This window comes from Pyrenophora tritici-repentis, chromosome 6, assembly GCF_003171515.1.
Source record: "Pyrenophora tritici-repentis strain M4 chromosome 6, whole genome shotgun sequence".
NCBI lineage: Eukaryota > Fungi > Ascomycota > Dothideomycetes > Pleosporales > Pleosporaceae > Pyrenophora > Pyrenophora tritici-repentis.
The window spans coordinates 1627940-1653288 of record NC_089395.1 but is presented as its reverse complement, the minus strand read 5'-3'; the positions used below and the strand labels follow the sequence as shown (position 1 = coordinate 1653288).

Here is a 25349-nt window from a genome sequence, read left to right as displayed (position 1 = left end):
TCAGATCGGATACACCTCTGTAGTATCCCCGCTTAGATCAATAAATAAACAACCATCACTGAACAGAATGCCTACCTAGTTATCGTTATTTCCTTTCAGCGCTAGTACAAAGCCCTACTAACAGAACAGTTTTTTTGTCTTTTGTAAATACACTACGTAAATTAATCTTAGCACACTCTTATATACTTGAAAGGCTATACTAGAAGGACCTGAAGGTCAGAAGTGCTCGCTAGAGGTCTTTCTACTAGTTGAGAAGAGCGCATCGGCATTAGTAGCGACAAGGCATTCTAAGCTCACGAGCCTAATAATATGGGTGAGTTGTTAGAGATAAACTCAGCAGTTAGACGATTGCAAATAAGCCATGCAAGGTTCATGTAGGCCCAAAGACGAACCTCTGTATCCACTTTCCTTGCGGCTTACTACTGTTAATGCAAGGTTCTGCATCAGCTCTCCAAGATGCCCGCTTAATTTAAATTCCGTGTGGGACACTGCGAAGCTGCCAATAATGAATAGTTCAAGGCATGCATTGATAAAATTGTCTAAGTAGGTGTTTAATGAAGATTAGCCCCTACGGGACCACGTCCCATGCGGGATACTGCGAAGCTGCCAATAATGAATAGTTTAAGACATGCATCAATAAAATGACCTAAGTAGGTGCTAAATGGAGATTGGCCCCTACGGGACCGCGTCCCGTGCGGGATGCTGCGAAGCTGCCAACAATGAGTGGTTTAAGGCATGCATTAACAAAATTACTTTAGTAGGTACTTAATGAAGATTGGCCCCTACGGGACCGCGTCCCGTGCGGCCGTGATGCTTGGTCACATGAAACAAAAAGGACACAACCGTTGATATTCGCGAGTAGAGAAGAATACCGGTAATTAATCATTAAAGCTGCACTAACCTACCCTCTTTGGCATCCTTATTGGTCGAATGCTTGCTGCAACACTCTTTGACTGCCGCTTATCACTAGTTGCGCACGATATTATTAACCTGTGGAACTTGATCTTCTTTAGACAGTAGCTCTGAGCATTATGATTCTTAGGTGTTCTATCCTATTGCTATTTCGTGTGTATCTGGGTGGTGCTGGGTTACCTCAAATATAGACACGTTATCTACATTAGATACCTTGATAGGGCACGTTTGTGAACACTTCTGCTTTTATATCAAGTGCTGTCAATAGACCTTTTCCTCTTGATACCCCTAAGTAATGATAGCACAGCAGGAGTGCTCAATACTACAGCCTTACGCAAATCAACTAACAGTCTGTGTTCATCTGCATCACCAACGTTACAGAAACTAGATCCCGTCAACTTTCTCTGAATCCAGTACTGCGCAAGCCTCACTACTGCATGATCTGGTCTGCATCGCTGAGCCTTATATCTCTTCAGTATGCTCTGAGCCTCATCCTGTGCAGTATCATTTTCTGAGGCGGTGTAAGGCTGCGTCTGGAGATTGGCAAGGTCGGCATGCTCGGAGCTTATGTTACCCCCAACTTCAACTTCTACTCGATCAGTATCAGAAACACCGCTTTGACTAAGATATAAGAGCGCTTTTGCAATAGCAGCATTAGCTTTGCATAGCTCGCGAGTGCTTGATATGAGTGAGTTGCAAGACGCTCTGCTAATGGTCTCTAGTGCGGCTTTAACAGCGAGGAGCTCAACTGCCATTGCAGTCAGAGGCAAAATGATATATAAAAAGGAACAGAAGGTGGGTTACAGTGTGCATAAATCGATGCGAATCGATGTTTTAACAGCCAGGTGCAGTATTTTGAGATACCACAGTTTCAAACAGTCCACATTTCTAGGGTGATGTTCGAGAGCAACAACAGTCTAGTCTTTTATAGCAACTGTAAGTTGTAGGTTTGAGGGCCGCTTCGGTTTCACCTCTATTTTCCGCCCGCGCGGCGTTGATGCATCGTTTGTGGCGTAGAATGACTTCCCCAAACCCAAGATTATCTGCAAGAGCTAATGTGAATTTTGACTTGTCCACACTAGGATGTGCGGTAAGATGTGTCATTGATGCCAGTGAAAGCTGATGTAAATTTTTCCTAGCGAGCTCGTCCTCGAAAAACAAGCGTAGAGCCCTCTCTGAGACAGGCTTCAGTCCTCGACAACCGCACCATACGGCTCCTTCACCACCTATACCTCTACCTCCACCTCTGCTATGCCTGCTTTCGAGGCATTATAATATTGCGATGACGGGCCATGTGTGCTTCTGTCCGAGATCACGTGCAACTCCAGAACGCACAGTCTTTGAATGTATATAATTAGAGACCATCGCTGAAAGTTCTGCCCATGGATCAAGTGCCGGAACTGACGGCTTACAAGGGCTTTTGAAGTAACTTAGACCAATAATGAAATGTGAGTGCTTCGCTCTTATGCAGACCAATCAAGCTGGATCACGCACTCGGTGCGGGATTCCCTGATTGGCCCAGATCAAGATAGATTCTGCACTTGCCGCTTGTCCGCTGGGGGGCTGAGCTGAAAAGATTAGCGGAGCTTTTACGTAGCGTAGTGGGGGTATCTGCGGCCAACCTCTATGCTTTCCGGACTCCCTCCTACCTATACAGTTCGTTGCTGCCATGATGGCTGCCCCGCTTGTTATTCATCCATTAACCTCTCGGCCAAAGCGAGCACCTCGTAAGTCTCCATCATATCTTGGGTCTTGCTATTGCAGAGTTGAAGATCATCGGATACGAATTGTTACCGCCCCTCGAGGACCATTACCGTCGACACGATCACAACGTTTATCTTGACGATATCTTAAGCGTGTGTCGTTCGTTGATGGAAGTTCTGAACGATGCTTATAACTTCGTATGAAGTAAAATGACGAGGTGGCACAGTCTTGCCCTCTTAGTTGGACGGCACGTCACCCTAGGTCTTAGAAAGGACGAGGCTGGCATAATCCAATCTCGTTTCCAGGGGATGCATACTGAGTCAGTGCATTTGCCCGAAAGGTGAGCAGCTCGAACCTTTTGCTTGCGTTCTGCCAAGTCTTATGCTGTGCCCAACAGAAGCCTAGGCAACAGCACCCTGCGAACTAATCTTTTTAAGGGTACCTTGCAGTTGCATATTTCAGGATCAGAGAATCTAGATCGTCACTTTCTAGAAAAAGTTCGGCGACAACAAGCATATCCGGGACCAACCCCAGTTAGATGTCTGCTTCGATGCCTGATAAGGACCCACAACCCTGCTCCCCGAGTATTGGTACAGATTCTACCGCATGCATTGTTCAGGTAATTTTTTATTCGCAGCCCCTCCTCAACGTAATTTGGGATGCGGGCGGCTGCGCCCCTATCACATGCACCTTGTATTTTCCTATGACACAAACTCTGCTTTCTTCTGAAAAACTACTATACATTATACCTAGAAGTGTTCCCTACGTACTTATCTGACATCACCACCTTCTAAGCAGCAATTTTATTACTAGTTGAGATGACCAGCACAATTCTGAAGCCTGAGATTGACTCCACCAATTTAAAAATAGACCCTCTTTCCAGCCTTGATACCGCCTCAATACATAAGGCATTTCTTCAAGAGTACAGCAATGGGGTAAGTGTAGAGGTCGACATGGAAAATGAAAGAGCTAATAAGTATATAACAGGCCGGATACGAAAAACTAAAATGTACTCTGGAAATTGTAATCAGCCGTTTAAGATCCTCACTCAAATATATGAGCCTAGAGGAACTGTCCGAAGCTTTAGCCAAGGCCCCAGAGTACAAAAAGTTGGAGGAACATGTTAGAGCCGAGGTGACGGAAATGGTCTTGGAACAAGCCTCAAAGGAAATCTACGTCTTGCATCGGAAACACGAGGGTGAAAAGAAGAAATTGACGAACCGCCAGATGGTCATCCAGTCCTGAAGATATCCAAAATCTTGAGCAGAGCAGCTGAGCATGTCTGTCCTGAATATGTGCTGCTTGAGTTGTAATTCAGTGGTGTGATGAAAAAAGATTGTAATCCGAAGAGTTACCTTGGCAGTAGAGCGCATATTTGTCTTCAACTGTTCATGAACACACGCCTACGTTCTTCTATCAGGAATCCTTTTACGCTGGATACGCCTGCTTATACCATCAGCCCACTCTCATTCCTTACATCTGCTGTACTTGCTGATCTTACTTATCTCATTCACAGAATATTTTCGAGAGCTGTTGTTCTTTGTGATTCCTTGACTTGAAGATCTTGCTAGACCAATGGTTGCTCCTGAACGCTGTGTATTCGTAGTGGTGCTAAGGGCAAAGGCTCCATTCTCGATCGGTTCGTCTTGCGGATCAGGCACTACTTCCATACGGCTCGTGCCTCTGCCGTGTCCTATGTAGTCATTCGAGAGTCTCTGTACTGTCTCGCTATACACTTTGGTTGCTTGCTTGATTGTCTCGACATACACTTTGGTTGCTTGCCTGAGCTTTTGTTGGAGCTCCATCAAAGGCTCGCCACCAGCCTGAGAGTATAACTCGAAGGACTCGGGTCCTGATACAAGATCGCAGTGTGAGGTAGTGCCGTGGGGTTTGTTTTCACGATCGTTTGTATAGAATGAGGCAATTTTGGGCCTATTTGGATCGTTCAGTCGCGAGTCGAAGATGGGGCTAATGCTATGTTAGATTTGAATCTACGATGGAGTAATGACTTAGAGGGGCGCTGACTTTTCTGGTGTCTGTTCAAGAGACTGTAGCGAGGGAGCAGTCATTTCCTGTACAGACAACGGCTGCCTGTAAGCTAAAGCCGACATGTTGGTGTCTTCTGGGGCTGCCGTCCCATTAAGAATTTGACTAAGGTTCATGTTCTTTAACGATATCCCGTGATGTGAGGTTCTCGATTAGCAGGAACATAATTATGGAGAGGGAGCAAAAGTTGTATGCAGCAAAGCGTAGAAGCCCCTTAGATGACAAATGAGCAGATTCCACCTGGCGTGAGGCAGTCATTCGCCGATACGCTACTGTCCACTCCATTCCATTCGTATGCTGCCATAGCACGGACATACATTATCCACTTCTGCAAGCGTTACAGGATAGGATCTACGGGCCGCCTTGTGCACAGATCTCTTTCTGTCACTACATGACCCGGGGTCTCGATTCCCACCTGGGTTCTTGTCAGGTTCCAGGTATGGGGACTTTGTATGGGAAGTATCACCTGTCGAGGATGGGTCCGTACTTTGCATCAAGCTCCATAAAGTTGATATGATACTCACCAATATCGGTTGCGAAGCATAACTCCGGAGGAACCAATACCACCGCGTCCATGAGATCATTTCCCACAAACCAATAAGATACAGGAATATGTTCAAATTTCTGACCATTTTCGAGCGCCTGAGGAAATCGAATTGCCGCAAGAGCCATCTTTGGGTCCTTATGGAGCCATCCAGGTAGGCATAAGCGCTGGATCCTTGTCTTATCGCGTTCGCCAGGTGCAGTTAAGATGCTCTTTTGGCACTCCAAGAGCTTTTCACTGTCAGAGGATAGTTCTTCTGGTATCCAGAGCTTGCCTTCTTTGTAATCTACCAATCCGTTGAGGCTAGTGCTCGCTAGAGTAATTCGACCCTCTTTCTTTGCTGGCATGCGTGCGTCCGCGGATTGTGGATCGTCCGGTTGTCGCAAGTCAGTCTGCTCAGACTGGTGGAACATAGCTAATTTCTGAGGTTACTCGTACCGCAGAGAATAGAGGTTGTAGGATGGATTGGTATGAGTCACGAGTAGGCGTTGGAGTGAGGGGCAGCTAAAACAGCTCTTGACGATGCGCGGGGAATATTTATGCCGTGCATTGGTTTGAAGACATATTATGTCATTCTAATATGCATATGCACTACGCATTCATTGCTTCCAGATCCTTAGTCAAGACAGACTTGCCGAGTGGGCTCTATCTAATGCTCAAGAGCAATCAAGAAAGGCCCTCTCTTCTTCCTCAAGGGGTTCACTCACGTCCTCAGCATGTCCCTTTCCTGGTTGAAGTATGAGTTTCGCAGTATAACCCTTGTTTTTGAGGAGCTCAACTGTTTCGTGTGAGTCCTTGAAGTCGACGTGTTTGTCTTGATCACCATGCTTGAACAAGAAATTCGTTATCTTGCCAGTGCGGTGCTGCACCGCTGGCATTCTCTCAATCATCTGATATGCCGATGGTTTCTCTAGCAATTCCCTCGGGACCCCCATTGAAGATAATGGCCCCCCAAACATTCTCTCGCCATTTTCGGTTTCAGATCGATGAATTCGGTATGGCATGAGCTGCAGCAACCGATCCAATTCCTCTCTGTCTCTTTGCAAACGCTCCGGAGAAATAGTAATTCCCAAGTATAATCCAGGCTCGCGGGCATATCCCATCGATGTAGGAGCATTAGCAACAAGCGACCTCATAGAAAAGTCGGGAGGTTTCTGACTGTGATTTTCACCCATGCTCCAAACACGCAATGCCATTTCTCCTCCAAAGCTCCCACCGAAGAGACAGAAAGAACCCCAGTCGACAACGAAGTGTTCGTTGATCAATTGAAGGGTGTGTTGCAAGCAGTTGAATGTCCATCGCCACATGCTGGCTATGTCGTTCAAGCGGTCTTTAGTGGAAGCTTCGGGCCAGAGTCTGTAGGAGAATTCCAACAAGATCATGTCAGGCTTTTCTAACACATACTGAACGTTCGAGTAGTATGACCATGGATCGAAAAATGTTTCTCCACAAGACTATAAGGTTTAGCTGATATAAGCGTAGTAGTTACTTGCACTCTTACCCCGCCTCCTCCGTGCATTCGCCACATAACCTTGATAGCTTTTCGGCTTTCCGCCTTCATAAGGGTCTTCGGGATTGCAAGAACTGCATTCAATTCGGTATGTATCGGCCGTCCAATCACTTTTTCGGCAATACATTGCTGTTCAAGCGGGCACTCGTCTTCACTTGGCCTAGTGACAGCGTATTCGTATGAGAACATTTCGAATCTCTCGCGAAGCATTTGTGCTGCCTTGCTCTCCTGGTAAACTTCGGACGCCGCCTTAGCGAACTCGCGGGGGTTCATGAGCTCATCTATTTTATTCGAAATATCGCGCACACACGCCGCGTCGGCTCTGATCTTTTCTTCATCAAAAGGCATTGTGCAATGAGATTCTTCTTGAATGCATGTAAGTGCGAAGAGGAGTGCTGCAATTCAGCTAACGAAATTGTAGTAAGGAAGTAAATTCGAGATTGAGGAAAGAGCATTGTATATGTGGAGAGGGGTAATGTGAAGCCAATCCAGGAGGGGCGGCGCTAGAACGTATCTAGCATGGACTTACAGTTCTCACAGTCCGCAACAATCAATTAAGTGGGTCCTAGAAGGTTCAGATTGGATTGATTGATTACCGCTTTAAGCCTAGTAGTTACCTATAGGAGTTTAAGCCCTACCTAGATAGGTAAGTGGGTCTAGGAGAGTGACCGGATTGAATTGATTGTTGCGGAGTCTACTAGTCATGATAGCCCCTAGGTCTTTCCTTGTTTCGCTTCTATGTAACAGCTTTCCATCATGAGTAAATCTTTTCTATCAATTACATGATTTTGACGAGAGCTCTACCGAGCTATTCACTCACCTTAGACGAAATAACAATGGAGTTGGCATGTTTCCCATTTACTCATTTACCCCTGTATATCTAGACGACACAAGCCCCACACTCAAGCCTTCCACCTCAACAGCGTAAACGAATGTTTCCCAAACATAAACTTACCCTTTCCATCCCAGCTACTCTCCTTGATACCCACATTCTGCACCCCATCCGTATTCACCACATCCACATTCTCCCCCGTCACGGTATGCACCTCGACCTTATCCGCCTTGAGCCCCGCAATCTCAACCTCAAACCCCTTGGACTCATGCACATTCGTAACAGCCAGATTAATCCATCCATCGTCACTAAGCGCAGCACTACAGTCCAAGAACGGCGTCTCAATCGTGCCCCGGATCCAGCTCGGCTTGGTGCGACCCGTGTATTCCGGCGCCCGCACGTTTAGCGCAAGCGTATGACCACGCATATACTTTGAAAACAGCAGCAGCGGCCACCAAGACGTCTGTTTGACGAGGCCCGTCTTGGTCGTCATGAGGGGCGAAATGACATTTACGCTCTGCGCGACCGTGGCCATGCCCACGTCCTTGGCCTGGCGGATGAAGCCGTTGAGGAAGATGGAGACGGCGAGGGCGTCTGAGAGGGTGTATTTTTCCTCTGCGCCGTCTTCTCCTGGCGCACGCACGGGGTCCCAGACGTTCCACTCGTCGAAGCAGATGAGCTGCTTAGGCACGGTTTCGGGGACTTTGTTTTCGATGCGGGCGAGGTCAATCAGGCTGGATGCCATTTGGATGGCGCGTTCGGCGGCGCGTGGGGCCGTGGCGTTGGCGAGGTGCTCCTTGTCGGCTGTGTAGATGTGGATCGAGTGCATGTCGATAAGGCTCTTTGTGTTGTCGCCGCTGAGGCCGTGGACGTCCCATTTTACGCATTGGTTGAGGACGTAGTAGTCCCAGGATGAGTAACCGGTTTCTCCACACAGGATGGTGGTGATGGTGGGGTCCAGGAGTTTGAGGGCTTTGGCCCATTGATACGCTTTTTTTGCGTAGTCTTCTTTGGTCATTTGCTCAACCTGCCAGGGGCCGTAGCACTCGTTGCCGAGGGCCCAGTATTTGACCTGGCTCGGACGTTAGTATCAAGTCATGTTCATGCAAATCTGAACTACCTACATTGTATGGCTTCTCACGGCCATTCTTGCGTCGGAGGTTGGCGTAGTAGGTGTCGCGGTCTGAGTTGCAATACTCGAGCCATCCAAGCGCTAGAAGAGATTAGAATCACACACTGAATGGGATGTGAGCTCGATCATACCTTCATCCAGTGTACCAGTACCAAAGTTGAGACAAAGGTAAGGCTCTGTTCCAACTTCCTCACACCACTGCATGAACTCGTCTGTACCAAAAGTGTTGGGCTCGATGCCGATCCATGCAAGCTCAGGCCTAGTCTCATGCTTAGTCTACGCATTCCCCTGTGGCAATCTCCCGCAGCATGGAAAGACCAGATCGGGAGTTTTTGCATGCAGGTAGATGATCCAAAATGTAACAAAATCGATATATGGAAATCTCGCATTGCGTATGAATGGATGGTGGGAGACTTACCTCTTTGGCCTGTTCTCTTTGGGCCCAACACCGTCAAGCCAATGGTACGTTGCCACAAAGTTGCCGCCAGGGTAGCGCACTACAGGTACATTGAGCTCCTTGAAAGCCTCAATGACGTCCTTTCGGAAGCCTCTATCGTCTGACAATGAGTTGCCGGGATCGTAAATGCCGCCGTAGATGCAGCGGCCCATGTGCCTGGCACATGGTTGGTTAGCCGAGGATAAGGCATGCACGCCTCGCACAAAATCAGCCCAGAAACCCTAAGATGGAACCTACTCGGTAAAGCCACCGTATACGTTGTCATTGATCTTAGCGATCTGATGTGCGGGGTGAATGGTGATGGAAGGCGTTTCGCTCTCCTCGATCTTAGTAAAGGTCGCCATGGTCGATCGTATGGATGGTATTTTGATATTCCGGTTGATGTGAAGAGAAAGAGCGCAAAGACTTCAAACATCGAAATAATAGAGACACGACATACCCCACGTTGTCGTGGAGAGCTTCATGCCGTTTACCATGTGGTCCGACTTGGTGCCGCTCCAACACCAATAGAGGTGGGATTTCCGACCCGCATCCTCGCTCCCATTCGTGGAATTCCAGCACCGTACACTAAGCCAACCCACCTCGGATGTCTCACGCACTACCACCCTTTTCAGGAAACTATCCGTCCCCACCCATGCGCGGCCAAGCGTCGTTGAACCAGTCGCAGAACGGCGGCTGAAGTACTTCAGCCGTCAATAGGCTGGCACTAGCTAGATGGCGTTGGACACCAAAATTCAAGTCGGCTTGCTATGAACCGAGCAAGTACCGCAGCGTTGGAGCTGGCATCAGCAATTGGTGCGACAGGGGTGACAAGGCGGATTGCGGAGGTAATAAACGCGGAGTCGAGTCAGACCCCCCGCTCTTTGTGGGGATCCTGGAGTAGCGTCGTTGAATGCGTTCCCCCAGACCATAATGCCATGTGAAATGTACAGGGAAGCAAATATGTCAGAAGACCGAGTATAAAACCCTAGATTGCTCGCAGGGGGGGTTCGTTACGCATCGCATTTTCCTTTTCCTGCAGAAATTGTCAATCCCATCTGCAGTCGCCATGGCGCTCCCTCCCAAAGTGTATCAGTTCCTCGTGGGTCTTTTTGCATCCCTTGGTTCCTTGTTGTACGGATACGATCTCGGTGTCATTGCCCAGGTCATTTCTTCAAAAGCTTTCAACAAAGAGTTCAACTATCCTAATTCAAATGAAACTGGAGCAGTCGTGTCGGTGTTTACGGGCGGCGCCTTCTTTGGAGCTGCCTTTGCTGGTCCCACCGGTGACTACCTCGGTCGACGATTGACCATCATGATTGGATCTATTGTAAGAATTCTGTCGCTTTATTTAAGCGTTTTTTTCCTGACGATAGTACAATGTAGGTGTTTTGTCTCGGTGGCGCGCTGCAGACTGGCGCTCAAAATCTCGGTTACTTGTATGCCGGCCGCATTCTGGCCGGTGTCGGTATCGGTTCCCTGGTCATGATTGTGCCAATGTATCAATCTGAAATGGTTCACCCCAGCATTCGTGGACGAGTCACCGCTCTCGTGCAGTTCATGTTGGGAATCGGTGCCCTTGCAGCCGCCTGGATCAGTTATGGTGTCGACATCGGTTTCGCAAATGACAACAACGGCCAATGGCAAACCTCGCTTGGTATCCAGGTCATTCCCGCTGTCTTCTTGGGGGCGCTCATCATGGTCTTCCCTGAATCGCCTAGATGGCTTATCAGCAAGGGCAAAGTTGAGCAGGGTCTCCATAATCTGGCTCAACTGCACTCCAACGGCGATGAGACCGATGCCTGGGTCCAAGCCGAGTTTTCGCAGATCCAGGAATCGCTGACCTATGAGCGCGAAAATGCTGCTCAGTCTTACATGGAGCTTTTCCGGGACAAGTCATGCTTCCGCCGTCTTTTCCTTGCATGCGCTCTCCAGGCTTCAGTCCAGATGACTGGTGTTTCAGCTATCCAGTACTATTCCGTTACCATCTACAACCAGATGGGTATCAGCAGCACAGACGCACTCAAGTACCAGGCCATTTCTTCAGTTCTTGCACTTTGCGGACAGGCGCTTTGCATTGCCTTTATTGATCGATTCGGGCGTCGCTGGCCTTTGATCATGGGAAACCTTGGCAACTGCGTTACCTTTATCATCGCCACCATCATGTTGGCTCTCTACCCCCCTGGCACGACTGGAAATGCGGGCGCCTCATGGGGCTTCATCGCTGTCACTTGGGCATACAATTTTTGCTTCAGCTCCACCTGCGGACCGCTGTCTTGGATCATCCCCGCTGAAATTTTCGACACAAAGACCCGCTCTAAGGGTGTTTCCATCGCCACGATGACTTCTTTCGCGTTCAACACCATGATTGGACAGGTCACCAAGCCCGGTATGGATACAGCTGGATGGAGATTCTACCTGCTGTTTGTCGTAAGTATTCCCATGTCAAAGTTTGAATTTCCAACCGCTTACACTAGATGACAGATCTGCAATCTTACAAACGCCATCTTCTTTTACTGCTTCCTGCCCGAGACTGCAAAGCGCCCGCTCGAGGAGATGAACTACCTCTTCACAAACGCACCTTTGTTTGTACCAGGAATGAACAAGCGCGATTGGATTCCCGATATCGAGCGCCGCGTCGAGGAAGTCGCTGCAAAGCAAGGCTCCATTTCTCATGTCGAAGAGACCAAAGAGTACTAGGGTCGAGAAGACGATAGGGAGGACTAACTCCTTGGGAGACTTTAATGAGGTCTATGAGACCAACACGTAGTCTAGCTTTACAGGCTCATTACCTGACGTGAATGATACCAATGTTCTTTCTGGTTGAATCGAATAGACTCCAACCCTGCAAATCATCTTCGTGCTGTCTACAATTTTTTGCCGTATCACGTGTTGGATATCCGTGAATACGGTAAATAGCCTGTCGCACACGTCCAACTCGGGCCGAGATCTGACATGTCAGGGCGTGTAGACTTGCATGGTGGTGGGCACGTGGCGTTCAGTCTGCTGATCCAAGTCTCCAAAAACAAATGCGGAAGCCGGTCCTTACTCGGCCCATCGCAAAGATTATACGATGGGTGTGCCCGTGACGTCGGTAGATGGGTAGTTATCGCATACCGGGTTCAGTCGATCAGCTACGGTGTAGGGTAACAATACCAGCTTCTGGATTCTGTCGCAAACATATCGCGTGTAGGTCGACTGTGATCTGTTCTTATTGATGAAGATCGAGCCGAGCGTCGAGGGGTGTCTTTTCGTGGTGGTTGTTCGCTTCATCTCGATACGGCTTCGGGAAGGTGGAGGGGCTTCGCTAACAACCGAGGCACCCCCACTTTGTCCATATGTGGCAATTAGCGAAACCCATCGATCATAGCGGACTGCTACTCTTTCGCCGGACTGTTACTCCTCCCCCGGAGTGTTACTGTTTTCTTTCCTGTGTTTTCAAGCATCATCAACGACGCAATCGAACAATGCTCACTTTATCAAACTGAACTTTCGTAAGGCAGCCTGCAATAGATTTGGATAACTCTGTAATTCTTCGACTAGTTATGTTGTTGCATCCCTTGGTGGCGGAGTTCCGCGAAGTACGTATACCATCTGACGATTTTGGCCGGTCATGCAGAGGTATTGCAAATTTCACTCATTTGATGTGAGCACTCCCAACAGTACGAGTATACGCCTGATTTCGCAATGTGCAGTCGCGGTGACTAGCTTAAGATACTTTTAATCGTTCACTCACAGTGTAAACTCTATGAGATCCCAGGCCCTCTACACAATGTTGCAACATGGGCCTCTTATACGGCAAACCAAACCTCTACCCTTCTTCCGACCCAACTCAACCTGACAACTACGCCGGGCGTAGTAGACATAGAACTGATTTCATCACTTGCCAAACAACATGCCAGTTCTTCCGAGCCTTACAAGCCGCAAGGCAGATTCAGTTGTGGCACCTTCAGCGTCATCGACTTCTGCAAACTTCAGCGCGCTCATCTTTGTTGCTAGCATTGTTGGCTCTTTGTTTCTGGTTTTTGTTTTATTCTGGATGATCAATACCGGGGTACCATAGTACAACCGTGCTCGCAAGGCGCGGGCAGTACGAAAGGACGCAGTTAATGACCCAGAGCTAGCCCTTGATTCAATCCCCGCGTCGTCCGCCGAGTCGGTCAAGACGCCAGAGCTACCAGAGATTCCGCCGATGACTATGGAGGATGGAGCGCTTGCCCGCAAGGATTGGCAATCTCCTGTGCCTGGTTCAAGCGTCACTTTTGCGTCGAAGAAGCTCGGCAAGTCTGAGCCTGTGGGCGACGCAACAGTGGAGAAGACAGGGAACAAGCTTGCCCCACCTGTACATCTTGGCGTTGAGTGTGTTCGCGATTCCTTTGATCTATCTCATGATCCTGTGCGCGACAGTGGTGTATCGGACGACACAATAGGTACGACGCTTTCCTGTGGAGTAGCAGTGTCTATACATGTGACGCTACACAATGTGTTTGTTCGCTAGAGTCCTACTTGTTGATTTGTTATTTTCTTCACACTCTAGTGCCGTTAGATGGCCAATGGTGTGATTTGCTTGTACTATTGTCCAATCTCGCGAATAGACTTTTCTTCTACCATTCTAATTTGAACGAAATTTATCCTTGTGAATCATCCCATCAAGTGAACTTACTTCAGACTGGTCTGATTTGACATATTTTTTCACGGTTTTCCCTAGGGTATATATCTATATAGATCGTGGTTACGACAGACACGACTGTCACGGCCCAATCTCTCCACAATTTTATGCTCATGCTTCTGGGTCTCTTTTTGAAAGTATCACTTTTTTCGTGAAAAGCCTCCTGTCTCGGCAGTATCGATTTGCGACCTATCCAAAACTAGCATGTTCTTGCCAACCTGATCCCACTCTTCATATTAAGACATGAAATTGTGAGCCAATAGCGCGTTTTGAAATTTGGAAAATTGATGTAATTGTAATGAGTACGTTGAGAGTCGGACTCCTCGTTATGTCACATACGGTAATCCGATACGATCATCGTGTTCATGTCAACACACTCAGCCAGCACTGTTTGTTTACAATGTACCCCTTTATCCTCACCATTGTGTATAAATGGATACATTGTGGGAAAACCACGATTACTCACATCGTGAAGTCGCACCACAGCGCACCCGCTTGTTTGGCATAAATAGAACAATCAGTTACTTCCCAGTATAGCTAGATCATCACACAGTTCATCTGAAGCTTCTGGAAAGTTTCGCAAACATGGACTCCCCCTCTGATTATGTCATCGTCACGCAGTACACCACTGTCTATCCCACAGATTTTGCTCAGGCTTCGACTACATCCGCCAACGTCTCGTCTGCTAGTCGGAATTTAACGACGGTTGCTAGTTCCAAGGTCCGTCTGAGCAGCACTGCGCCTGCATCGACATTTTCCACTTTGATCTCATCTAGCTCCACTATGCCCACCTCTTCGACAACCAGCATTCTGCCTTCTTCATCCATCACAGGGGTGCCGTCAGCCCCTCCTAGGCATGAGTTCGATGACACGACCGTTGGCATTTTCGCTGCTGCTTTCGCTGTCCTTGGACTTTTGCTTTTGGTTACAGTTTGCTACATGATCTACCTCCGCTTTCAAGGTAAGTGTCCGCGTTGCAACGACATGGAGAAGCAGCTGGAGAAGTGGCAGTCTGGTGAGCTTAAGTGTATCACCCCTGGGATGGTACGTGAGCGCGAGGCTATCAACAAGGCGGCTTCATCCAGCAACACTTCTTCGGGCGTTGAGATTGAGATGACTACATTCGGTGGCGCTACAGCTGCACGTTCTGCGGTTTTGGATCAGCCTAAACCAACCAAGCAGCTGACATTTTGGGACAAGGCTAAGTGCAAGTTCTTCTACATCCGCAAGGAGGAGGAGTCAACTAGTGATCTAGAGTCTGCACCTGAGACTCAAGATACCCTATACGTCCCCCACGCGGAAGCTACTCACTATGATGCAGGCCCCTCTCGCCGCGTTTCCTCGGAGCGTCCTCAATCCCCCCTTGAGTACGAGCAGAACCTGAACCATCTCTACCAGCCACGCGCCTCCACCATCCGCGCTTCCACCGCCACCTACGACTCCAACTATTCCCAGCCTGAGGCCACCCAGCCCTACGACGCCCTCGCCTCCCGTGTCTTCACCGACTACGCCCCCTCTGTCATCGCCCAGCCTCGCGGCCCCCTTCGCAAGGAAGATGACGAGCCCTCCCGCTACAGCGCCTTTGTTGCAGCGGAGAAACAGCAGCGTCTTCAGGAGGCTGAGGCGACACTACAGAGCGACGAGTACAAGCAAGCCGAGTACCTCCTTAAGCGTGGGACAGCGTCAGACGAACGGCTCCGTCGTGCTCTGAGCATCGTCAACCTCGCTGATCAGGCTGTCAACAAGGCTCGCAATCCGACTTTGTACTTGAGGTCCTCTACGCCGTCGCCGACTGGTCAAGCCGGGCCTGTGCAAGTTGAGCAGTACGAGATGCCGGCGTGGCGCAAGAGGGGCTACAAGGCACCTGAGTCTGATGCGTCTTGATTCAGGTTGCCTTTTGTTTGTCCTCTTGCTCCCTCTTCTTCTGTTGTTGGGGCGTTTACCTTCTTGCTTCATCTCTTCTTGTTTTCGGGGTGTTTAGCAAGTATTCTAGAGTTCTGTGTTTGTTTTAGTAAATTGATCTCTCTCAAAGTAAATCTTCCCTCGCATCGTGACATGTGCTTCGCCAACGTGATTGTAGCGACACCGACTCAGAGTCGGGAAATTCTTCGGCGTATAAGATCGAAGAAAGATAGGTTAGGATAATTCTACACCACTAGGTATAGAGGTGTTAGATACCGTAGTCATAAGCTTCGCTGACAATATATCATTCAAGTCTAGTAATAGTTTTTCATGCCCCGTAGTGGACAAACTGCGCCCATTTCAATGGCTGGTCCCACTCCTTCTCCCTGATTGTGCTCACTGCCTTTTGTAGCGCTGAGGCAATGTCATTGTCCTCCATTTTCCCGTCCCCTCCGAAGAGTGTGCCATAAAATGCCTTGGCGACCTCTACACAAATTGCATCTGCGGATGGCCACTGACAGCCGACGACATGCGCAAATCCAGCAACCTGGAATCTGCTAACGACATGAATGACCTCATCTTTTAGTCTCACCGCTCTGTTCTCTGCTGTTGAACAAGCTGAAAGATATGCGAGCCTCGCGTGCTCTAACTTCAGTTCGGAGACATTCTGCACCGTCATCGTGTCTTGGATAAGACTTCCGGCACCATCCTGCTTCCGGAATACCAGCCCACTCTTGGATGGATCGGTATAGTTTGTCAGTCCGTGGCAAGCAAAGTGGGCGATGCTACAATGCTCTAGGCTTTGAACGATACGGTCAGTGCCTGGATGATCGTGTACATCCAATTGACAATGAGTAGGAAGCACTTCCAAAATTGCTTCCTTTTCATCTTCAACTCCGTGAAGGGTATGGAGGCCAGGAGTAGTTGTCATGGTCGCCAGCAATACACTGTCGCCGCATACATGGCTTTTCCGCGCCCGCTCCCGGCTATATGCGAGGGCTTGGATTGATGGCGTGTAAGACGAAACTACCCTCTTGAAAAGATTCTTTCCGAATTAAGCTTGTGGCTTCCAGCTGCATGGAAGGGCATCGAGCTAGCCAACCCAGTTCCGATCCACCAGATCCTTGGGAGGTCTTGCTTCGCCGGCTACACTCTAAGATCGCATGCCATGAGAACACCTCTCACGCAGACCTGCCAGAGCCAATCCAGGTACTCTACTAAGTCTTTGTTGCCGGCGTCGAGGCCTTTTCGGTCTGTATCCCACTGCATGTCCAGCCATTTCCGGGCGTCCGGCACGGACAATCTGGGCAGCTCTATACTCTTGATATTTGACGACGTAACGATAATCGCGTGGCTACTGATAGTAGTTACGTTGACCACGACAATAGGCCCTTCCCTTGCACATGCACGCATTTCAGCTGGTGTCAAACCCAAAAGGTGTGAACGGTCTGTAGGGACTGTATTCCAGCTACCTAGTCCAGATGCTATTTACAGTCAAGATGAAGAAAGAAGGTAAGACGCAAGCGGCGAGCCTGCTTTGTTTGGGTTGGCGCACGGCCCTCACGTTGCCGGGGAAGCGACTAGGCTAGCAGCCTAGTCATGTGACTCGAGGCTCAGCCCGTTACATTACCCCCCTCCTTTCCCTTTAGCGCGTAGTTTTCTCCATTTCCTCCAAGCGTCAGTCTTTAGTACGTTACTCACAGGTTCCCATGTCGGTTCAGTATAGTCCACCCACTTCACATATGCCTCCTTGATTTCTTTCCCTCCCTGCCTTGTTGTGCGTTCGCCCAGAATACGTTCAACCAGCCATAGCTCGTCTCCATCTACAAGTATAGGCCCTGGCTGAGTGTCTCCAACCTTCTGCGATGGGAGAGAGTCGTTAGGCGCGTAGCGAAGCAGGTCTACGTGGAAGACAGGATGGATCTTCCCCGGAACGTCAAGTTGATAAGAGTGGGAGTTGACCTGCCTCAAGACTTTGTACTTTCCATGCAACCAGTCTAGCTTCTTGGAAGGTCGTGTTGTCTTCACGTTTCTAAGGTTCAAAAACACCCAGTCTCCCTCCTTGTATTGGGGCGCTGCTGTTCTTGTCTTGTTAGCTTGATGTTGCTGTTTCTCTTGTGTTATCGCGATCGCAGCTTGGGCCCACTCTGTTGCGTCTTGGAGTCTTTTAAGGAAGCCTTCTGCCAGTGCTTCGCCGTCTCTCTTTGGTCGGTCCTGAATAGTTCGATCCTCTACCAGCTGAATGGGTTCATTGTGATATCCGTGCATAAAATAGAAGGGGCTTAGGCCAGTAGATGAGGCCTCGCGATTGTTGATTGCTCCCATAACGATAGGTAAAAGTGCTAGCCAATTTTCTTGCGTGTAGGTGGCCCAGATTCGAATCATCTTCTCAATCTCTTGGTTCATTCGCTCTGTTGCACCATCGGTTTGCGGATGATAGGCAGTCGACAGGCGTTGCTCAACGCTGAGGAGTTTACAGAAATGCCTCCAAAGATCGCTGACGAATTGTGGTCCTCTATCGCTCGTAATTGCCGTTGGAATACCATGAATAGGGTAATGCCGTTCTAAAAGCCGTTGTGCTACTGCTTCTGCCGAGATATCGTGCATGCCTTCCAGTTCAACTCCCTTTGTCAGCCGATCAGTGACCACCATGCAGTTCGTTGCGTCATCGCGTCCAGATGGCGGCAAGTCCGTAATAAAATCGATTGAAAGTTCTCCCCATATACGTTCTGGGATCGGTAGCGGTTTAAGGAGGCCCTTCTTTGTCTCTCTCCATATCGTATTCCTCCCGCAAATCTCGCAGTTACGGACAAAGCGTCGCACGTCGCTTGCTACACCTGACCAGAAGAACTGCCTTGATAAGATTGAGTAGGTAAGATCTCGTCCAGGATGGCCGGTGATATGCGAGTCGTGAATATTTTGAATAATTCGTGTGCGAAGTGGTTCGCAGTCAGGGATCCATATCCGGTCTCGAAATCGCAACAGGCCTCTCTCGTCCAGGGTGCATTCTGCTATACTCACTGACTTCTCCTTCTGAAGTTTGGTAGGGAGGTTCCGCTCCTTGTTTGCTACCAGCGTAGTGAGCTCCTGATAAAGCTCATCCTCTTGGCGGCTTCGGTGCCAGAGATTTTGCATGTCCTGGTCCTCAAACATGCGTATCTCTTCTGTGAAGTCAATCTCCTCGGACGACAGGGACTGGATTTGAACACTCTGCAAGTGCTTGCTCTGGAAAAGACGGATAAATCGAGACCGTATTCGTTCATCGTCGTAGTTGGCGGGTAGGTCTTGTTCTCGTCGTGACAGGGCGTCAGGTTTTCCCATAGTCTTTCCAGGTTTCCATTCCAGGGAGAAGTCGAATCGTGAGAGAAACTCTGACCAACGTACTTGTCTTTCAGACAGCTGTCGTTCGCGGTAGAAGTATTGAAGGTTCTTGTGGTCCGTCAGAACTGTGAACTTCCTAACCATACGTAGTTCAGGAGCCCATGCTTCTAAGCAACGAACAATAGCTAGAAGCTCCTTGTCATGAATTGGATAATTGGCCTCTGTTGGTGAGTGCTTCTTTGAGTAGTAGGCAACGGGTTGCCAGTTGTTGTTCTTGTCCTTCTGCAGCAATAGGCCGCCAGTTGCATGTCCTGAGGAGTCGGCTTCTACCAAGGTGTCCTTCTCTGGATCAAAATGGCCGAGTATTGGTGCTGTAATGAGAAGTTCCTTAATCGTTTCAAATGCTTGATTGCAAGCCTCGTCCCAATGAAAAACCATCTCTTTCTTAGTTAGGTTGATAAGCGGTTCAGCAATGTCCGAGAAGTTTGGTATAAAAACTCGGTAAAAGTTGGCAAAACCAATAAATGCTCGGATAGCCTTAACTGACGTTGGTGTAGCCCATTCGCGGATTGCGATAATCTTTTCAGGATCAACTCGAATGCCCACTTCTGCTTCCACAATGTACCCGAGGTATTTGACTCGTTTAGTCTCGAACTCGCACTTGTCGATATCAATCTGCAGTCCAGCGTCTATAAGGCGTTGAAGAACCTTTCCAACCTTCTCTCTGTGATCCTGAAGCGATCCTGACGAGTAGATTAAGATGTCGTCAACGTAGGCTGAAACAAAGTCGTCAAGGTAATCCTGTAGAACACCATTTACGTAGCGTTGAAATGCGGCTGGTGCTCCTGTTAGTCCGAAGGGAGCAACCCGCCATTCGAATAGGCCGTATCTTGTTCGGAAAGCTGTCTTCCATTCTTCTCCTTTGGCCACACGGATCTTGTGGAAGGCTGCGATAACGTCAAGTTTTGTGAACCATTTAGCTTTAGCTACATTTCTCAGTGTTTCTGTGAATAGAGGCAGAGGGTAACGGTCCTTCCTGGTGATGTTGTTCAAGCCTCGGTAGTCAACGCAAAATCGGATGCCCCCTCCTGGCTTTTTGACCATCAGGACGGGTGCAGCTGCGGGAGAGTTACTAGCGCGGATAAAATCCTTGTCTAACAGCTCGGTGAGAGTTTTCCTAAGCACTAGTAACTCTTCTCGGCTCATGCCGTAGAGCGGACCCCATGGAATGGTCTTCTCGTTTCCGTCTTGATCCTTTTCAATCTCAATGTGGAGATCAACGCCTTTACGATGTGGGGGAAGTTTCTCAGCTAGGAAATGGTCGAAAGCCTTCAGCCATTGGTGGTACTGGGGTGGGAGCTTCGTCTTTGGATCGGATCGTTTGCGCGGTTTCAAAGCTTTCTCAATGTCGGCGATGGAAACAGCGAACAGTCCAGTGTCGAGCGCAATACCGTCTCCTTTGTTCTTCCTACGGCTTCTTCTCACCTCCGCCATGAATGCGGAAGCCATCACCTGAGTAGCCTTCATTAGTGGTGGCTTGTATGACGCTTTCTTGTGGTTCCATGCGCGGATGTTTGACGCGCCGATATCTAGGCAGCCTTGTTTGGCCGAAATTGTGACGTCGGCATCTTCTAACCAGGGCTTTCCTAGGATCACGTCGTAAGTTAGGCCAGGTACAACGTAGAAGAAGACGCGTTTCTGCTGGTGGCCGTCTATGTCTATCGAGGCGTAAGTAACTGTATCTAGGACAGTACTTGGTTCTGCGTTCTTCCCAGCTGCTTCCTCTAGCTGGCGCGGGGCTATCTTGATTGATGGCAGTCTCAGAGATCGAAAGAGTTGTTCATTAATGGCAGAATAGCAAAGGCAACCTGAGTCAACAAGTCCAGTGACAAAGTCAGTTCCATTAAGTCTAACGTCCAGTACAAAGGGATCGCTATCCATCTTTTGCTTTCCGGTCTCTTTCCATTCTTTCTGAGCTGCCGCGTGTTCCTATTGCTCTGCTTCGGAGTCTTCTGGATCTTCCTCCTCTACAGCTGCCTTGGTGACCACAGTACTCTTTGCTGTCTTGACGCTAACGTGAGTTGGTCGTAGAGCGGCTGCTAACGGGCATGTAGCTATTCGGCAATTGTTGCGGCCGCATCGGAGGCAGCGTCGTTCCTGGCGTCGAGCATCGATTTCCTCTTGGTTGACCCATTTTGCTCGTTTTCCAATAAGTTCTCGGTCTTCGGGACGCCTAGATGGATATCCATTCATGTTGGTCTTGCCGCGGAGGCCGACAGCGTTCACTTGGGTAGTTGTAGGCTGCGTAGGTTCCCATTCCATCATGTCTTCAGGGGAAACTGCTGTGAGCGTGGCATTATTTGATTTTGCTGGTGGTTCATAGGTTAGTGCATTTTCAGCAGTTCGGCTACCGTAACGGCGGGTTGTTTTCGTCCATTGGCCGAACAACTCCATGTCGTTGCTAAGATCTACACACTTCTGAGCGAACCTTGCGTATGTGCTTGTTTCTGCTCCTGATGTACCAACAAGCCTATCCTTTATCCTACCACTTAATGCGTTGCGTAAGTAGGATATCTTCGTATGCTCAGGCCAGCTTTCTGCGTCAGCGTTGGCCATCTCTTTCTCAAACCGTGGATAGAAGGAAATAAACGTCTCGTCGTCCTTCTGGCGTATAGAGTAGAGGTTCTGAATGGCTTTCTCCTTCCGATTTCGTTCGCCGTAGAGGAGTTCAAGGCGGTCAAGCAGCTTGAAAGGGTTTGGCGATTCTTCTTTAACTTGTATCTCGTAGTATGTTGTAACGTTGGTTTTCGCTGCCCCATCAAGACGCATGTAGACGTAGCGTAGCTGAGCTTTTAGGCTTCCAATAGCTTGCGCGTCTTCTTCGATCTTGCCCTCCATCTCTAGCTTCCATCCTCGCCATTGTGATTTGTTTCCACCAAACGTAGGCGGGTGGGGTAAGCTGTGCCGCGGCTTTGGGGTTATAGGCACAGATGTGTTCGAAGTCTCGGAGGTTGGCGTTGGATCAGTGGTGGCGTCTGTATTGTGACCAGGCGTTTGAGGTAGCTCGTGCGATGGTGCTTCCAGCCTCTCCATCCTAGTGCTCATGTCTTCAAGTCTCTGTAGTAGCGACTGTAACAGCTGGTTCGAATCGTTCGTCGTCATGTCAGTATCCCCGGGGGAGCTCATTATAGCGGTGCTTTGGTTGCTGCGTGTTCTGCGTGTTCTGCGTATTCTGCGTATTCTGCGTATTCTGCGTGTTCTGCGTGTTCTGCGTGTTCTGCGTATTCTGCGTGTTCTTCTTGATCTTGACTGTATGTGAACGGTCTGTAGGGACTGTATTCCAGCTACCTAGTCCAGATGCTATTTACAGTCAAGATGAAGAAAGAAGGTAAGACGCAAGCGGCGAGCCTGCTTTGTTTGGGTTGGCGCACGGCCCTCACGTTGCCGGGGAAGCGACTAGGCTAGCAGCCTAGTCATGTGACTCGAGGCTCAGCCCGTTACAAAAGGAACCGATCGTAACCAGAAATATTGTGGATGTCATCTGTCAGCCTGGCACCTCAGTTCACCTGGTACACTATGAACTGTATCTCACGTGACTCCTCGTCACCTGCTTACTCATCTTAGTTATGTATATAATCGCTTCATGTAGCTCTCTCAATACAACAACCTTCTGCCTCTTTTCTGCTCTGTTCTCCCACATCCGACATCATCGACACATGACTTGAATGCTGCTAGACTGTTTCGACGCTGTTGTCCAGCACATTCCATCATAGTGAGGTCGTCTGGCCTAGTAAAAGGAGCGTTTATCTCATCCAGGAGTGTTTGGAAACGAACAGCTTCATCTGGATTTGTCTCGCTAAGGGATGAGATGTGTGGGGATTAGTGGTTGCTGGAAGAATTGAAGGATTGAACTGAGGTTGTATTGTCTGAGTCTACAAACTGTATATGTAGGTGGGTGACCGTAAACAGCGCTAGTCCCAGATAGGCATCGTTCCATTACAAAGGTAAGTTGCGACTACAGGAGCAGAGCAGGAGAGACCCCAAACCGTGACAAGATGTCGCTTCGGTCGCCGATGAGTTGATTGAGAATGACCGTCCGCCCTCTCTCAAGAATTTCCAGCGCCTTCTCTGGCAAACCAAGTCTGAGATAAATCGAGCATGCCGAGGTGGCGAGTCCCGAGAAATGCGACACGGCATACTGCTGGTCACTGCGTTGGAGAGACCTGTTCGAGATGGTTGGAAGGAGGTCGATACCTTCCACAGCAAGCGTTGCAGCACGATCAAATTCTTCTTGCAACCCCATAATGTTCATTAGACGAGCAGCAACTTCGACGCGACGTGAAGGGATACCGGCTGTGCAGTCCCAGGCAATTTGAAATGCATTCCTGGCGTTTTCCCAGTCGAAATTGTCGTTTGTTCGCTGATATCGGGTTTCCAACCCGTGTCCGAGGTTCCTGGATATTAATGCCTGATCTGTATGGTCGGATTTGATTGATCGGGCTGCCTCGCCTGTTATTCTTATAGCTTCGTCTAGGCTTTGCATATCGTCGTTATGCTCATATTGGGTTGCGAGCCTATTTCCAAGGTTGCTCAACCAGCCTATTCGATCTGGGCAACTGTCGTTTGTCAAGTGGAGGGCATCCCGGGTTGCATTGATAGCTTTTTCCAGGATAGACTCATTGCCCGTTTGTCTGAACATGCTTTCAAGGTAGATTCCAAGATGGCTTAATATGCTTGCCTCCTTTAAGGAATTACCCCGGGATAAACTGTGGGCATGCAGCACTGCTTGAATTGCTTTACATAAGTCGGTCTTCTCGTAAAGTCGCTTATATCGATGATGATACTGTTTTCCAGGGTTGTCCCAAAAGGTGTTTTGACGTTAATGAGGGTCTGGAATCAGGTCGATGGCCTTCTTAGTGGCCTGTATAGCCGCCTCGAGATCAGCTATCTCCATCATTCGCTCGTACCGAATTTCGAGCTGACCCCCGAGGTTTGAAGATGTGATTCCCCGTCGCAGATCGTCACCTGCATTTGAGTTGAAAGCCTGCTGCGATGCTTTGATGGCAGCATCTAGATCATCCAGTTTTCCTGTTCGCTTATGTCGGCGAAGAAGCGTTGTTCCAAGGTTATCTGATATAGCCGCCCAATTTGGATCGTCCTGTGGTGCCAAGTTGAATGCCAAAGCTGACACTTCGATGGCCTCATTTAGGGTATCGATATTGGATGATTCCACGTATTGTGATTCAAGGCAGGTACCAAGGCTGCTCAAGTGGGCTGGTCGGTTTGGAGAATCTTCTGCGGTTGAATATACAGCCTCCCGTGCTGTCTGAGTAGCTTCTTCTAGGTAAGCTATATTGTTCGTTTCGCGGTACAATCTCATAAGATAAACTCCGTTGTCGTTCAGCTGTGACGCCCGATCTTCCATTGCTGTACGTTCATCCATCATATGGAAAGTTGAGGTTGAACAGCAAAGGATATACGTGGAAAACGGCTCTTATCTATGTGTTCAAATGAATACGTTGGGCTACCTAGAAACTGCGGCCCCGAAGAAATCCCAGCCACATACTTTAAAGTTAGTTTCCACCACGTCAGACACTAAGCCTGCAACACAGGCACAGCCGCCGCCACAACACTTTGACAAGCGAGCTGAGAATCGAATAATTTTGCTTCGTATAAGCTTGAATATCTAGAAATTGTGTATACCAGGAGACTACGCTGCAGATATGTATTTGATCGACCCTGTGGCGCCGGCAACAGCAACTTTAATGAAATCTGATTTGCCAGTGCAGGTATAGAGTATTCATCTATCGCAGCCCTTGCAAAACTGTAGAAGCAACGGCTTCGGCTGAACAGAGGCGGCAAGCCACTGCAACTGTGACGGTTATGAGGAGAAGCGGATCACGTGTGTCACGTGATAGTGATACGTCAAGTAAATAGACCCTGCTGCTGCCTTCGTAAAAGGTGAGCACAACAACAGACAACACACACAATATAATCTGATTACGGCCTCGCGCGGACACACTTTGATTGACTGCATTCACTGCCACAGCAACGCTAACAAGGATGCACTGCCTCAACAAGAAAGCGCAATAGCTATACACCACCGATAAAGGAAGATAGTAGATAGCAGGGACAACTAATACACACAGTTTTGCTGAATAGACCGCCCCGCATGTGCGCGTGCGATATCTTTGTACGACTGTCGTGCCAGAAGCTCGGCTAGCTCGAGAGCATTATCTTACAATTGCTCAGAGAGTCATAATAGCTCGCCGCTTTCCGTAGCTGTATGCTCGTCCAGGACGTGTAAGAAATTGCATCTAGCCACATCAAATGTTCCATGG

The 25349-nt window shown here is 48.9% G+C and overlaps 14 protein-coding genes across 14 annotated transcripts; 4 read left to right on the top strand and 10 right to left on the bottom strand.

Moving 5' to 3' along the window:
* Positions 1 to 1163: 1163 nt before the first annotated feature.
* Positions 1164 to 1667, bottom strand: PtrM4_118550 (uncharacterized protein; the record flags this gene model as incomplete). The annotated part of the gene is made up of 1 exon (XM_066108314.1): positions 1164 to 1667. One exon carries the CDS (start codon positions 1665 to 1667, stop codon positions 1164 to 1166), a length of 504 nt encoding a protein of 167 aa, XP_065961499.1.
* A 1767-nt stretch (positions 1668 to 3434) lies between these two features.
* Positions 3435 to 3861, top strand: PtrM4_118540 (uncharacterized protein; the record flags this gene model as incomplete). The annotated part of the gene is made up of 2 exons (XM_066108313.1): positions 3435 to 3551; positions 3604 to 3861. The coding sequence occupies 2 exons, from the start codon at positions 3435 to 3437 to the stop codon at positions 3859 to 3861; spliced, it is 375 nt and encodes a 124-aa protein (XP_065961498.1).
* A 221-nt stretch (positions 3862 to 4082) lies between these two features.
* On the bottom strand, positions 4083 to 4727 carry PtrM4_118530 (uncharacterized protein; the record flags this gene model as incomplete). The annotated part of the gene is made up of 2 exons (XM_001935176.1): positions 4083 to 4584; positions 4642 to 4727. The coding sequence occupies 2 exons, from the start codon at positions 4725 to 4727 to the stop codon at positions 4083 to 4085; spliced, it is 588 nt and encodes a 195-aa protein (XP_001935211.1).
* Positions 4728 to 5124: 397 nt separating this feature from the next.
* PtrM4_118520 (uncharacterized protein) lies at positions 5125 to 5619 on the bottom strand (the record flags this gene model as incomplete). Its single annotated transcript, XM_066108312.1, has 1 exon — positions 5125 to 5619. The coding sequence occupies one exon, from the start codon at positions 5617 to 5619 to the stop codon at positions 5125 to 5127; it is 495 nt and encodes a 164-aa protein (XP_065961497.1).
* A 243-nt stretch (positions 5620 to 5862) lies between these two features.
* PtrM4_118510 (uncharacterized protein) lies at positions 5863 to 7064 on the bottom strand (the record flags this gene model as incomplete). The annotated part of the gene is made up of 2 exons (XM_066108311.1): positions 5863 to 6660; positions 6708 to 7064. 2 exons carry the CDS (start codon positions 7062 to 7064, stop codon positions 5863 to 5865), a joined length of 1155 nt encoding a protein of 384 aa, XP_065961496.1.
* Positions 7065 to 7618: 554 nt separating this feature from the next.
* PtrM4_118500 (AbfA, Alpha-L-arabinofuranosidase) lies at positions 7619 to 9481 on the bottom strand (the record flags this gene model as incomplete). The annotated part of the gene is made up of 5 exons (XM_001935174.2): positions 7619 to 8620; positions 8673 to 8761; positions 8812 to 8939; positions 9099 to 9293; positions 9375 to 9481. 5 exons carry the CDS (start codon positions 9479 to 9481, stop codon positions 7619 to 7621), a joined length of 1521 nt encoding a protein of 506 aa, XP_001935209.2.
* Positions 9482 to 10185: 704 nt separating this feature from the next.
* PtrM4_118490 (ProP, Permease major facilitator superfamily) lies at positions 10186 to 11816 on the top strand (the record flags this gene model as incomplete). Its single annotated transcript, XM_001935173.1, has 3 exons — positions 10186 to 10446; positions 10503 to 11546; positions 11601 to 11816. The coding sequence occupies 3 exons, from the start codon at positions 10186 to 10188 to the stop codon at positions 11814 to 11816; spliced, it is 1521 nt and encodes a 506-aa protein (XP_001935208.1).
* Positions 11817 to 13011: 1195 nt separating this feature from the next.
* Positions 13012 to 13614, top strand: PtrM4_118480 (uncharacterized protein; the record flags this gene model as incomplete). The annotated part of the gene is made up of 2 exons (XM_001935172.2): positions 13012 to 13119; positions 13180 to 13614. 2 exons carry the CDS (start codon positions 13012 to 13014, stop codon positions 13612 to 13614), a joined length of 543 nt encoding a protein of 180 aa, XP_001935207.2.
* Positions 13615 to 14370: 756 nt separating this feature from the next.
* Positions 14371 to 15669, top strand: PtrM4_118470 (uncharacterized protein; the record flags this gene model as incomplete). The annotated part of the gene is made up of 1 exon (XM_066108310.1): positions 14371 to 15669. One exon carries the CDS (start codon positions 14371 to 14373, stop codon positions 15667 to 15669), a length of 1299 nt encoding a protein of 432 aa, XP_065961495.1.
* A 346-nt stretch (positions 15670 to 16015) lies between these two features.
* PtrM4_118460 (uncharacterized protein) lies at positions 16016 to 16618 on the bottom strand (the record flags this gene model as incomplete). Its single annotated transcript, XM_001935171.1, has 1 exon — positions 16016 to 16618. The coding sequence occupies one exon, from the start codon at positions 16616 to 16618 to the stop codon at positions 16016 to 16018; it is 603 nt and encodes a 200-aa protein (XP_001935206.1).
* Positions 16619 to 17332: 714 nt separating this feature from the next.
* PtrM4_118450 (uncharacterized protein) lies at positions 17333 to 20949 on the bottom strand (the record flags this gene model as incomplete). The annotated part of the gene is made up of 2 exons (XM_066108309.1): positions 17333 to 17356; positions 17389 to 20949. The coding sequence occupies 2 exons, from the start codon at positions 20947 to 20949 to the stop codon at positions 17333 to 17335; spliced, it is 3585 nt and encodes a 1194-aa protein (XP_065961494.1).
* A 48-nt stretch (positions 20950 to 20997) lies between these two features.
* On the bottom strand, positions 20998 to 22194 carry PtrM4_118440 (Retrotrans-gag domain containing protein; the record flags this gene model as incomplete). The annotated part of the gene is made up of 1 exon (XM_066108308.1): positions 20998 to 22194. One exon carries the CDS (start codon positions 22192 to 22194, stop codon positions 20998 to 21000), a length of 1197 nt encoding a protein of 398 aa, XP_065961493.1.
* Positions 22195 to 23023: 829 nt separating this feature from the next.
* Positions 23024 to 23707, bottom strand: PtrM4_118430 (uncharacterized protein; the record flags this gene model as incomplete). Its single annotated transcript, XM_001935170.2, has 1 exon — positions 23024 to 23707. The coding sequence occupies one exon, from the start codon at positions 23705 to 23707 to the stop codon at positions 23024 to 23026; it is 684 nt and encodes a 227-aa protein (XP_001935205.2).
* A 180-nt stretch (positions 23708 to 23887) lies between these two features.
* On the bottom strand, positions 23888 to 24433 carry PtrM4_118420 (uncharacterized protein; the record flags this gene model as incomplete). The annotated part of the gene is made up of 1 exon (XM_066108307.1): positions 23888 to 24433. One exon carries the CDS (start codon positions 24431 to 24433, stop codon positions 23888 to 23890), a length of 546 nt encoding a protein of 181 aa, XP_065961492.1.
* Positions 24434 to 25349: the final 916 nt, after the last annotated feature.